This window comes from Oncorhynchus kisutch, linkage group LG11 (genome assembly GCF_002021735.2).
Source record: "Oncorhynchus kisutch isolate 150728-3 linkage group LG11, Okis_V2, whole genome shotgun sequence".
NCBI classification, from domain to species: Eukaryota; Metazoa; Chordata; class Actinopteri; order Salmoniformes; family Salmonidae; genus Oncorhynchus; species Oncorhynchus kisutch.
In genome coordinates this window covers 3,496,468-3,508,793 of record NC_034184.2, presented here as the reverse complement: position 1 = coordinate 3,508,793, position 12,326 = coordinate 3,496,468, and the positions used below count along the sequence as shown (strand labels likewise).

Sequence of the window (12,326 nt, the reverse complement as noted above, 5' to 3'; positions counted from 1 at the left end):
ACAGAGGGGCAGCTTGGGACAGAGGGGCAGCTCGGGACAGAGGGGCAGCTCGGGACAGAGGGGCTCTTCAGACTCCGGCAGCACAGGAGAGGAAGGCTCTGGCAGATCCTGGCTGACCGGCGGATCTGGAAGAGTCTGGTAGACTGGCGGATCTGGAAGAGTCTGGCTGACTGGCGGATCTGGAAGAGTCTGGCAGACTGGCGGATCTGGAAGAGTCTGGCAGACTGGCGGATCTGGAAGAATCTGGCAGACTGGCGGATCTGGAAGAGTCTGGCAGACTGGCAGATCTGGAAGAGTCTGGCTGACAGGCGGATCTGGAAGAGTCTGGCTGACTGGCGGATCTGGAAGAGTCTGGCTGACTGGCGGATCTGGAAGAGTCTGGCTGACTGGCGGATCTGGAAGAGTCTGGCTGACTGGCGGATCCTGGCTGACTGGCAGATCTGGAAGAGTCTGGCTGACTGGCGGATCTGGAAGAGTCTGGCTGACTGGCGGATCTGGAAGAGTCTGGCTGACTGGCGGATCTGGAAGAGTCTGGCTGACTGGCGGATCTGGAAGAGTCTGGCTGACTGGCGGGTCTGGAAGAGTCTGGCTGACTGGCAGATCTGGAAGAGTCTGGCTGACTGGCGGATCCTGGCTGACTGGCAGATCTGGAAGAGTCTGGCTGACTGGCGGATCTGGAAGAGTCTGGCTGACTGGCGGATCTGGAAGAGTCTGGCTGACTGGCGGATCCTGGCAGACTGACGGCTCTGGCTGCTCCATGCTGACTGGCGGCTCTGGCTGCTCCATGCTGACTGGCGGATCTGGAAGAGTCTGGCTGACTGGCGGATCCTGGCAGACTGACGGCTCTGGCTGCTCCATGCTGACTGGCGGCTCTGGCTGCTCCATGCAGACTGGCAGCTTTGGCAGCTCCTTACAGACTGGCAGCTCCTTGCAGACTGGCAGCTCCTTGCAGACTGGCAGCTCCTTGCAGACTGGCAGCTCCTTGCAGACTGGCAGCTCTGGCTGCTCCATGTAGACTGGCAGCTCTGGCTGTTCCATGAAGACTGACAGCTCTGGCTGCTCCATGCAGACTGGCATCTCTGGCTGCTCAATGCAGACTGACAGCTCTGGCTGCTCCATGCAGACTGGCAGCTCTGGCTGCGCTAAACAGGCAGGAGACTCCAGCAACGCTGTAGAGGCGGAAGGCTCTGGCAGCGCTAAACAGGCGGGATACTCCGACAGCGCAGGAGAGGAAGGCTCTGGCAGCGCTGGAGAGGCGAGGCGCACTGTAGGCCTGATGCGTGGTGCTGGCACTGGTGGTACTGGACCGAGAACACGCACAGGAAGCCTGGTGCGGGGAGCTGCTACCGGAGGGCTGGGGTGTGGAGGTGGTACTGGATAGACCGGACCGTGCAGGCGCACTGGAGCTCTTGAGCACCGAGCCTGCCCAACCTTACCTGGTTGAATACTCTCAGTCGCTCTGCCAGTGCGGCAAGGTGGAATAGCCCGCACTGGGCTATGCAGGCGAACCGGGGACACCGTGCGCAAGGCTGGTGCCATGTAAGCCGGCCCAAGGAGACGCACTGGGGACCAGATGCGTAGAGCCGGCTTCATGGCATTTGGCTCGACGCTCAATCTAGCCCGGCCGATACACGGAGCTGGAATATACCGCACCGGGCTATGCACCCGCACTGGGGACACCGTGCGCACCACTGCATAACACTCTAGCCCCCCGGTAAGCACAGGGCGTTTGCGCAGGTCTCCTACCTGGCATAGCCATACTCCCTGTGAGCCCCCCCCCCCAATAAATGTTTGGGGCTGACTCTCAGGCTTCCATCCGCGTCGCCGTGCTTCCTCCTCATACCAGCGCCTCGCCGCTTTTTACCGCCTCCAGTTCTTCCTTGGGGCGGCGATATTCTCCAGGCTGAGCCCAGGGTCCTTCACCGTCCTGTTCGTCCTCCCATGTCCATTCCTTCTCTTGCTGCACCTTGGGGCGGCTACACTCCCCTGGTTTAGCCCAGGGTCCTCTCCCGTCGAGGATTTCCTCCCAAGTCCAGAAATTCTTATGAAATTGTTATGTTATGAAATTGTTATGTTTCTCCTGCTGTTGCTGTTGCCTGTATACACGCTGCTTGGTCCTGTTGTGGTGGGTGATTCTGTAACGGTTCTCTTGTGGTGAAGGAGAGTCGGACCAAAATGCGGCGTGTAGATTGCGATCCATGTTTAATAAACAAACGTAAAAAACACGAACACTACAAAACAAAGAACGAAAATGAACGTAACGAAAACCGAAACAGTCCTATCTGGTGCAAACACAGAGACAGGAACAATCACCCACAAACACACAGTGAAACCCAGGCTACCTAAATATGGTTCCCAATCAGAGACAATGACTAACACCTGCCACTGATTGAGAACCATATAAGGCCAGACATAGAAATAGACAAACTAGACATGAAACATAGAATGCCCACTCAGCTCACACCCTGACCAACCAAAACATAGAAATATACAAAGTAAACTATGGTCAGGGTGTGACACACACACACTGGCAGAAGGGACGGAAAGTTAGCTTACAGTACAGTAACAGCAGGGAACACACACAAACCATCTCACATGCTCACACATAGGCATACACTCCCTCTCTATACTGTATATGCATAGAAACATCCTCATATACAGTTGAAGTCGGAAGTGTACATATACCGTAGCCAAATACATTTAAACTCAGCTTTTCACAAATCCTGACATTTAATCAGAGTAAAAATTCCCTGTCTTAGGTCAGTTAGGATCACCACTTTATTTTAAGAATGTGAAATGTCAGAATAATAGTAGAGAGAATGATTTATTTCAGCTTTTATTTCTATGCTTGGGGTCATTGTCCATTTGGAAGACCCATTTGTGACCAAGCTTTAACTTCCTGACTGATGTCTTGAGATGTTGCTTTAATATATCCACTTAATTTTCCACCTCATGATGCCATCTATTTTGTGAAGTGCACCAGTCCCTCCTGCAGCAAAGCACCCCCACAACATGATGCTGCCAGCCCCGTGCTTCGCGGTTGGGATGGTGTTCTTCGGCTTGCAGGCCTCCCCATTTTTCCTCCAAACATAAAGATGGTCATTATGGCCAAACAGTTCTATTATTGTTTCATCAGACCAGAGGACATTTCTCCAAAAAGTACGATCTTTGTCCCCATGTCCAGTTGCAAACCGTAGTCTGGCTTTTTTATGGCAGTTTTGGAGCAGTGGCTTCTTCCTTGCTGAGCGGCCTTTCAGGTTATGTCAATATAGGCCTCATTTTACTGTGGATATAGATACTTTTGTACCTGTTTCCTTCAGCATCTTCACAAGGTCCTTTGCTGTTGTTCTGGGATTGGTTTGCACTTTTCGCACCAAAGTACGTTCATCTCTAGGAGACAGAATGCTTCTCCTTCCTGAGCGGTATGACGGCTGCGTGGTCCCATGGTGTTTATACTTGCGTACTATTGTTTGTACAGATGAACGTGGTACCTTCAGGCATTTGGAAATTGCTCCCAAGGATGAACCAGACTTGTGGAGGTCTACCATTTATTTTCTCAGGCCTTGGCTGATTTATTTTAAATTTCCCATGATGTCAAGCAAAGAGCCACTGAGTTTAAAGGTAGGCCTTGAAATAAATCCACAGGTACACCTCCAATTGACTCAAATGATGTCAATTAGCCTATCAGAAGCTTCTAAAGCCATGACATCATTTTCTGGAATTTTCCAAGCTGTTTAAAGGCACAGTCAACTTAGTGTATGTAAACTTCTGACCCACTGGAATTGTGATACATTGGGTTATAAGTGAAATAATCTATCTGTAAACAATTGTTGGAAACATATTACTTGTGTCATGCACAAGTTGCCAGAACTATAGTTTGTTAACAATAAATGTGTGGAGTGGTTGAAAAACAAGACTTATCAACTGTACATATTCATGCATAAAGTACCTTCTCATACAGACATATATGATCACAGACTCAGACACACATTTATATTGTAAATCGTAAGCAGCAGCAGGCTGGTAAAACCCAAAATCAATAGTGCTGTCACTGAACGACAAATTACGCAAACTTACACACACACACACACACACACACACACACACACACACACACACACACACACACACACACAAGCATGCAAACAAGCCGGGATAATGATCTGCTGACTGAACCGGTTTGGTTTGGCAGGACCAGAGAGAAAAAAAACATCAAGAATGACTTGCATCGCACGACATCATCAAAGAGTGCCAGAGGTTACCCACAACATGTTCTCTGGGCACTTCACACAAAGGTAGCGCTATGCACCCATCACCACTGCAACCAAAGCAGCATGTCACCATGACAACTGTGACAATAGTGACAAGTCCAAGTCCTACCATCATGTCCCTGTGATGATCGATGTCCCCGTTAGGAGTGTCTGCTGTCCCCTCTGGGCCAACTGCGTCACAGACACGGCAGCCATCTTAGAGCCAATGTCTCGCCGGTAGAGAAAAACATTCCATCCTCCTAGCTGCTAGTGCTAAAAACCACACCGGTCGGGTTCGGCTGTAATCTGATCAAGCGCTCATGCAAAGACAAAAGATTTCTTCTGAGAACAGAGTGTACCTTCCTGTGAAACAGAGGCCCCTTTTTACTTTTCTCAAATGTTGTATTTATTTCATCCTTGTGCAAATCGACTCCAATTACGCAAATGAGGCGACAGCCCATGATGCCTTGCGTACGTCATTATGCTCATTAGTGGTCATGGTTGATGTTCCCAACTGGCACACCACGGGTTGCCCTTGGACCGCCCGTGAGGAGAGGAGAAAGGCTGGAAGGAAGAGAAGGAACTGAGAAATGTTTATGTAATGTTGGTTTAAACTTCAATGTAACTTTCCGTCTTGCTCGGGTCTCAACAGATTTTGAACCATTGCACCTGCATGGATAAGAAAAAAGTTTAATGATTGAGGCTACTTTGATTGAGGCTACTTGGCCCATAAGCTTGCAATTATCATTATTACTGTTTTTTCATTATGGAAACTATGTGTTAATCTAGGGTCTACATCGTTGTTTTAACTTTTTAAGAAATGCCTATGATTTTATATTAAGTACCTATGATTGAGGTCCACCAGCTGTTTTTCTTACTCAAGGTTGAGTTACCTAACTATATTTCAGCAGTGGTGCTTTAGTTGGGATTAACTAACAGCTCAGGTTTTCAGAGCCTTGATTTGTAAAAACACAAAAAATCCCTATTCATCTGTTTGAAGATTATGCAGGCATCATTGGGAGAGTTTAGAGCTCTCTACTGTACTTAACACCCAAATCCACATCACGCAAAGATAAAAACACATTGAAACCCACATCACTCAATCACATAAACAACACAACCGGTGTGTGGGTGTAAAGCAGTGAGGAATGACTTATTTGTGCTCCAGTCTGGCTGGCTGGCAGATTGACTGGCTGGCTGGCAGGTCTGCTGACTGGCTGGCTGGAAGGCTGGCTAGCTGGCTGGCTGGAAGGCTGGCTGGCTGGCAGATTTGCTGACTGGCTGGCTGGAAGGCTGGCTGGCTGGCTGGTAGACGTCAATTCAACATTTATTACATGTTGGTTCAACAGAATTCCATTGAAAAGACGTGGAAGCAACTTTGATGCAATGGGTAATGGGGTAATGCTCTAGGAGTCACATGCCTGTTGAGTATTACCTACCTATCTGATCCTTATTATTGTCTTGGTAGAGAGACTGTGGTAGAGGAGAGGCTCTGGTAGAGGGGAGACTGTGGCAGAGGAGGTAGAGGAGAGGCTGTGGTAGAGGAGAGAGAGAGGAGAGAGACTGTGGTAGAGGAGAGACTGTGGCAGAGGAGGTAGAGGAGAGGCTGTGGTAGAGAGAGGTTGTGGTAGAGGAGAGAGAGAGCGGAGAGAGACTGTTGTAGAGGAGGGAGAGGAGAGGCTGTGGTAGAGAGAGGTTGTGGTAGAGGAGAGAGAGAGAGGAGAGACTGTGGTAGAGGAGGGAGAGGAGAGGCTGTGGTAGAGGAGAGAGAGGAGAGGCTGTGACAGAGGAAAGGCTGTGACATAGGAGAGACTGTGGTAGAGGAGAGACTGTGGTAGAGGAGAGACTGTGACAGAGGAGAGATAGAGAGGAGAGACTGGTAGAGGAGGGAGAAGAGAGGCTGTGGTAGAGAAGAGAGGATGTGGTAGGGGAGAGAGGCTGTGGTAGAGGGGAGACTGTGGCAGAGGAGGTAGAGGAGAGGCTGTGGTAGAGGAGAGAGAGAGAGAGGAGAGAGACTGTGGTAGAGGAGGGAGAGGAGAATGTGTGGTAGTGGAGAGACTGGGGTAGAGGGGAAAGGCTGTGGTAGAGGAGAAACTGTGGCAGAGGAGGTAGAGGAGAGGCTGTGGTAGAGAGAGGTTGTGGTAGAGGAGAGAGAGAGCGGAGAGAGACTGTGGTAGAGGAGAGACTGTGGCAGAGGAGGGAGAGGAGAGGCTGTGGTAGAGGAGAGAGAGGAGAGGCTGTGACAGAGGAAAGTCTGTGGTAGAGGAGAGACTGTGGCAGAGGAGGTAGAGGAGAGTCTGTGGTAGAGAGAGGTTGTGGTAGAGGAGAGAGAGAGAGGAGAGACTGTGGTAGAGGAGGGAGAGGAGAGGCTGTGGTAGAGGAGAGAGAGGAGAGGCTGTGACAGAGGAAAGGCTGTGACAGAGGAGAGACTGTGGTAGAGGAGAGTCTGTGACAGAGGAGAGACTGTGACAGAGGAGAGATAGAGAGGAGAGACTGTGGTAGAGGAGGGAGAAGAGAGGCTGTGGTAGAGGAGAGAGGATGTGGTAGGGGAGAGAGGCTGTGGTAGAGGAGAGAGGCTGTGGTAGAGGAGAGAGGCTGTGGTAGAGGAGAGAGGTGTGTGTGTGTGTGTGTGTGTGTGTGTGTGTGTGTGTGTGTGTGTGTGTGTGTGTGTGTGTGTGTGTGTGTGTGTGTGTGTGTGTGTGTGTGTGTGTGTGTGTGTGTGTCAGTCAGAGAAAAGTGGTGTTGGCTGAGTTAACGGTTGGCTGTATTTCTGTGTATTGCAGAGTCACTGAGCTGATGGGCTACAGTCCTGAAGACCTGCTGGGCTGCTCTGTCTATGAGTTGTACCACGCCCTCGATTCTGACAGTGTCACCAAGAGCCACCAGAACCGTGAGTGTCTACACTAAGACTGACTACACTGCAACCCCGGTGCAGACAAAGGGACTTCTTCCTCTTGCCTTAAGGCCTATCAACAGATAGAATGATTGTGAAGTCGTTGGGAATGTCTGAACCATCTGTTGAGGACCTTATCTCATCTTCTGCTTTACAGTAACCGTGCTGGTGTGTGAGAGAACAAGACAACGCTTTACAGTAACCATGCTGGTGTGTGAGAGAACAAGACAACGCTTTACAGTAACCGTGATGGTGTGTGAGAGAACAAGACAACGCTTTACAGTAACCATGATGGTGTGTGAGAGAACAAGACAACGCTTTACAGTAACCGGTGCTTTACAGTAACCGTGCTGGTGTGTGAGAGAACAAGACACCGCTTTACAGTAACCGGTGCTTTACAGTAACCGTGCTGGTGTGTGAGAGAACAAGACAACGCTTTACAGTAACCGGTGCTTTACAGTAACCGTGATGGTGTGTGAGAGAACAAGACAACGCTTTACAGTAGCTGGTGTGTGAGAGAACAAGACACCACTTTAAAGTAACCATGCTGGTGTGTGAGAGAACAAGACAACGCTTTACAGTAACCGGTGGTTTACAGTAACCGTGCTGGTGTGTGAGAGAACAAGACAACGCTTTACAGTAACCGGTGCTTTACAGTAACCATGCTGGTGTGTGAGAGAACAAGACAACGCTTTACAGTAACCGGTGCTTTACAGTAACCGTGCTGGTGTGTGAGAGAACAAGACAACACTTTACAGTAACCGTGCTGGTGTGTGAGAGAACAAGACCATGCTTTACAGTAACCAGTGCTTTACAGTAGCTGGTTTGTGAGAGAACAAGACAACGCTTTACAGTAACCGTGCTGGTGTGTAAGAGAACAAGACAATGCTTTACAGTAACCGTGCTGGTGTGTGAGAGAACAAGACACACTTTACAGTAACCATGCTGGTGTGTGAGAGAATAAGACAATGCTTTACAGTAACCGGTGCTTTACAGTAGCTGGTGTGTGAGAGAACAAGACAACGCTTTACAGTAACCGTGCTGGTGTGTGAGAGAACAAGACACACTTTACAGTAACCGTGCTGGTGTGTGAGAGAATAAGACAACACTTTACAGTAACCGTGCTGGTGTGTGAGAGAACAAGACAATGCTTTACAGTAACCGTGCTGGTGTGTAAGAGAACAAGACAATGCTTTACAGTAACCGTGCTGGTGTGTGAGAGAACAAGACACACTTTACAGTAACCATGCTGGTGTGTGAGAGAATAAGACAATGCTTTACAGTAACCGGTGCTTTACAGTAGCTGGTGTGTGAGAGAACAAGACAACGCTTTACAGTAACCGTGCTGGTGTGTGAGAGAACAAGACACACTTTACAGTAACCGTGCTGGTGTGTGAGAGAATAAGACAACACTTTACAGTAACCGTGCTGGTGTGTGAGAGAACAAGACCATGCTTTACAGTAACCAGTGCTTTACAGTAGCTGGTGTGTGAGAGAACAAGACAACGCTTTACAGTAACCGTGCTGGTGTGTGAGAGAACAAGACAATGCTTTACAGTAACCGTGCTGGTGTGTAAGAGAACAAGACAATGCTTTACAGTAACCGTGCTGGTGTGTGAGAGAACAAGACACACTTTACAGTAACCATGCTGGTGTGTGAGAGAATAAGACAACGCTTTACAGTAACCGGTGCTTTACAGTAGCTGGTGTGTGAGAGAACAAGACAACGCTTTACAGTAACCGTGCTGGTGTGTGAGAGAATAAGACAATGCAGTCTGAACACCAGTACTTCCCTTTCTCCGCAAACTATTAAAACTGTGAACCTGTTTAATAATAGATTGTTTGGTTAAATGAAACACAGAAGAAGCCGACTGAAAATGTAGATGTGTTTTTATGTTTATGTTACTGTAGCAGGTCCTAGTCAAACACCTGTAGTTTATGTTTATGCTACTGTAGCAGGTCCTAGTCAAACACCTGTAGTTTATGTTTATGCTACTGTAGCAGGTCCTAGTCAAACACCTGTAGTTTATGTTTATGCTACTGTAGCAGGTCCTAGTCAAACACCTGTAGTTTATGTTTATGCTACTGTAGCAGGCCCTATTCATACACCTGTAGTTTATGTTTGTGCTACTGTAGCAGGCCCTATTCATACACCTGTAGTTTATGTTTGTGCTACTGTAGTAGGCCCTATTCATACACCTGTAGTTTATGTTTGTGCTACTGTAGCAGGTCCTATTCAAACACCTGTAGTTTCTGTTTGGTTACTGCTACTGCATAGTTACTGCTACAACAGAAGGCCCTAGTCAAACACCTGTAGTTTATGTTTGTGCTACCGTAGCAGGCCCTATTCAAATCAAATCAAATTTATTTATATAGCCCTTCGTACATCAGCTGATATCTCAAAGTGCTGTACAGAAACCCAGCCTAAAACCCCAAACAGCAAGCAATGCAGGTGTAGAAGCACGGTGGCTAGGAAAAACTCCCTAGAAAGGCCAAAACCTAGGAAGAAACCTAGAGAGGAACCAGGCTATGTGGGGTGGCCAGTCCTCTTCTGGCTGTGCCGGGTGGAGATTATAACAGAACATGGCCAAGATGTTCAAATGTTCATAAATGACCAGCATGGTCGTATAATAATAAGGCAGAACAGTTGAAACTGGAGCAGCAGCACGGTCAGGTGGAAGTTGAAACTGGAGCAGCAGCACGGCCAGGTGGACTGGGGACAGCAAGGAGTCATCATGTCAGGTAGTCCTGGGGCATGGTCCTAGTGCTCAGGTCCTCCGAGAGAGAGAAAGAAAGAGAGAATTAGCGAGAGCATATGTGGGGTGGCCAGTCCTCTTCTGGCTGTGCCGGGTGGAGATTATAACAGAACATGGCCAAGATGTTCAAATGTTCATAAATGACCAGCATGGTCGAATAATAATAAGGCAGAACAGTTGAAACTGGAGCAGCAGCACGGCCAGGTGGACCGTAGTTTATGTTTATGCTACTGTAGCAGGCCCTAGTCAAACATCTGTCGTTTATGTTTGGTCTACTGTAGCAGGTCCTATTCAAACACCTGTAGTTTATGTTTATGCTACTGTAGCAGGTCCTATTCAAACACCTGTAGTTTATGTTTATGCTACTGTAGCAGGTCCTATTCAAACACCTGTAGTTTATGTTTGTGCTACTGTAGCAGGCCCTAGTCAAACATCTGTCATTTATGTTTGGTCTACTGTAGCAGGTCCTATTCAAACACCTGTAGTTTATGTTTATGCTACTGTAGCAGGTCCTATTCAAACACCTGTAGTTTATGTTTATGCTACTGTAGCAGGCCCTATTCAAACACCTGTAGTTTATGTTTGTGCTACTGTAGCAGGCCCTAGTCAAACATCTGTCGTTTATGTTTGGTCTACTGTAGCAGGTCCTATTCAAACACCTGTAGTTTATGTTTATGCTACTGTAGCAGGTCCTATTCAAACACCTGTAGTTTATGTTTATGCTACTGTAGCAGGCCCTATTCAAACACCTGTAGTTTATGTTTGTGCTACTTTAGCAGGCCCTATTCAAACACCTGTAGATTATGTTTGTGCTACTTTAGCGGGCCCTATTCAAACACCTGCAGTTTATGTTTATGCTACTGTAGCAGGCGCTATTCAAACACCTGTAGTTTATGTTTGTGCTACTGTAGCTGGCCCTAGTCAAACATTTGTCATTTATGTTTGGTCTACTGTAGCAGGCCCTAGTCAAACACCTGTAGATTATGTTTGTGCTACTTTAGCAGGCCCTATTCAAACACCTGTCGTTTATGTTTATGCTACTGTAGCAGGCCCTATTCAAACACCTGTAGTTTATGTTTGTGCTACTGTAGCAGGCCCTAGTCAAACATCTGTAGTTTATGTTTGTGCTACTGTAGCAGGCCCTATTCAAACACCTGTAGTTTATGTTTGTGCTACTGTAGCAGGCCCTAGTCAAACATCTGTAGTTTATGTTTATGCTACTGTAGCAGGCCCTATTCAAACACCTGTAGTTTATGTTTGTGCTACTGTAGCAGGCCCTAGTCAAACATCTGTAGTTTATGTTTGTGCTACTGTAGCAGGCCCTATTCAAACACCTGTAGTTTATGTTTATGCTACTGTAGCAGGCCCTAGTCAAACATCTGTCGTTTATGTTTGGTCTACTGTAGCAGGTCCTATTCAAACACCTGTAGTTTATGTTTATGCTACTGTAGCAGGTCCTATTCAAACACCTTTAGTTTATGTTTATGCTACTGTAGCAGGCCCTATTCAAACACCTGTAGTTTATGTTTGTGCTACTTTAGCAGGCCCTATTCAAACACCTGTAGATTATGTTTGTGCTACTTTAGCGGGCCCTATTCAAACACCTGCAGTTTATGTTTATGCTACTGTAGCAGGCCCTATTCATACACCTGTAGTTTATGTTTGTGCTACTGTAGCAGGCCCTATTCAAACACCTGTAGTTTATGTTTGTTGCTACTGTAGCAGGCCCTAGTCAAACATCTGTAGTTTATGTTTGTGCTACTGTAGCAGGCCCTAGTCAAACACCTGTAGTTTATGTTTGTGCTACTGTAGCAGGCCCTAGTCAAACACCTGTTCTTTATTTTTGTGCTACTGTAGCAGGTCCTAGTCAAACACCTGTAGTTTATGTTTGTGCTACTGTAGCAGGCCCTAGTCAAACACCTGCAGTTTATGTTTGTAGTTTCCATCCTGTTACCTTGATTTCCTTTCTGTCCACCTCTCGCTACCTCTGGCACCGTTCTCCTTCTCTGTTTCGTGTATGGTTATTGCTTTTACCAGCCCAGAGATGAAACAATCCATGTTGACATCCACCAGCTTCTGTAACACAAAGAACACCACAGGCAATGTTCAGCTCCCCTCACACATCATGCCCTCACATCACATCAGCCCCCAACTCCCCTCACACACAATACCCTCACATCCCATCAGTCCCCAGCCCCCCTCACACATCATACCCTCACATCACATCAGCCCACAACTCCCCTCACACACAATACCCTCACACCCCATCAGTCCCCAGCCCCCCTCACACATCATACCATCACATCACCCCCCATCCCCCTTCACACACAATAACTTCACATCACATCAGCCCCCAGACCCCCCCCAGACACCATACCCTAACATCACATCAGCCCCCAGTCCCCCTCACACACAATACCTTCACAC

The 12,326-nt window shown here is 47.8% G+C and overlaps 1 protein-coding gene across 3 annotated transcripts in view; it reads left to right on the top strand.

The window, feature by feature from the left end:
- Nucleotides 1-12,326, top strand: part of LOC109900095 (endothelial PAS domain-containing protein 1) — an 87,087-nt gene that overhangs the window by 56,570 nt on the left and 18,191 nt on the right. For all 3 annotated transcript variants that reach the window (XM_020495820.2, XM_031835196.1, XM_031835197.1), the window contains exon 7: nucleotides 7,034-7,140. In XM_020495820.2, coding sequence (XP_020351409.2) covers nucleotides 7,034-7,140 — 107 coding nt within the window. The remainder of the gene's footprint in view (nucleotides 1-7,033; nucleotides 7,141-12,326) is intronic.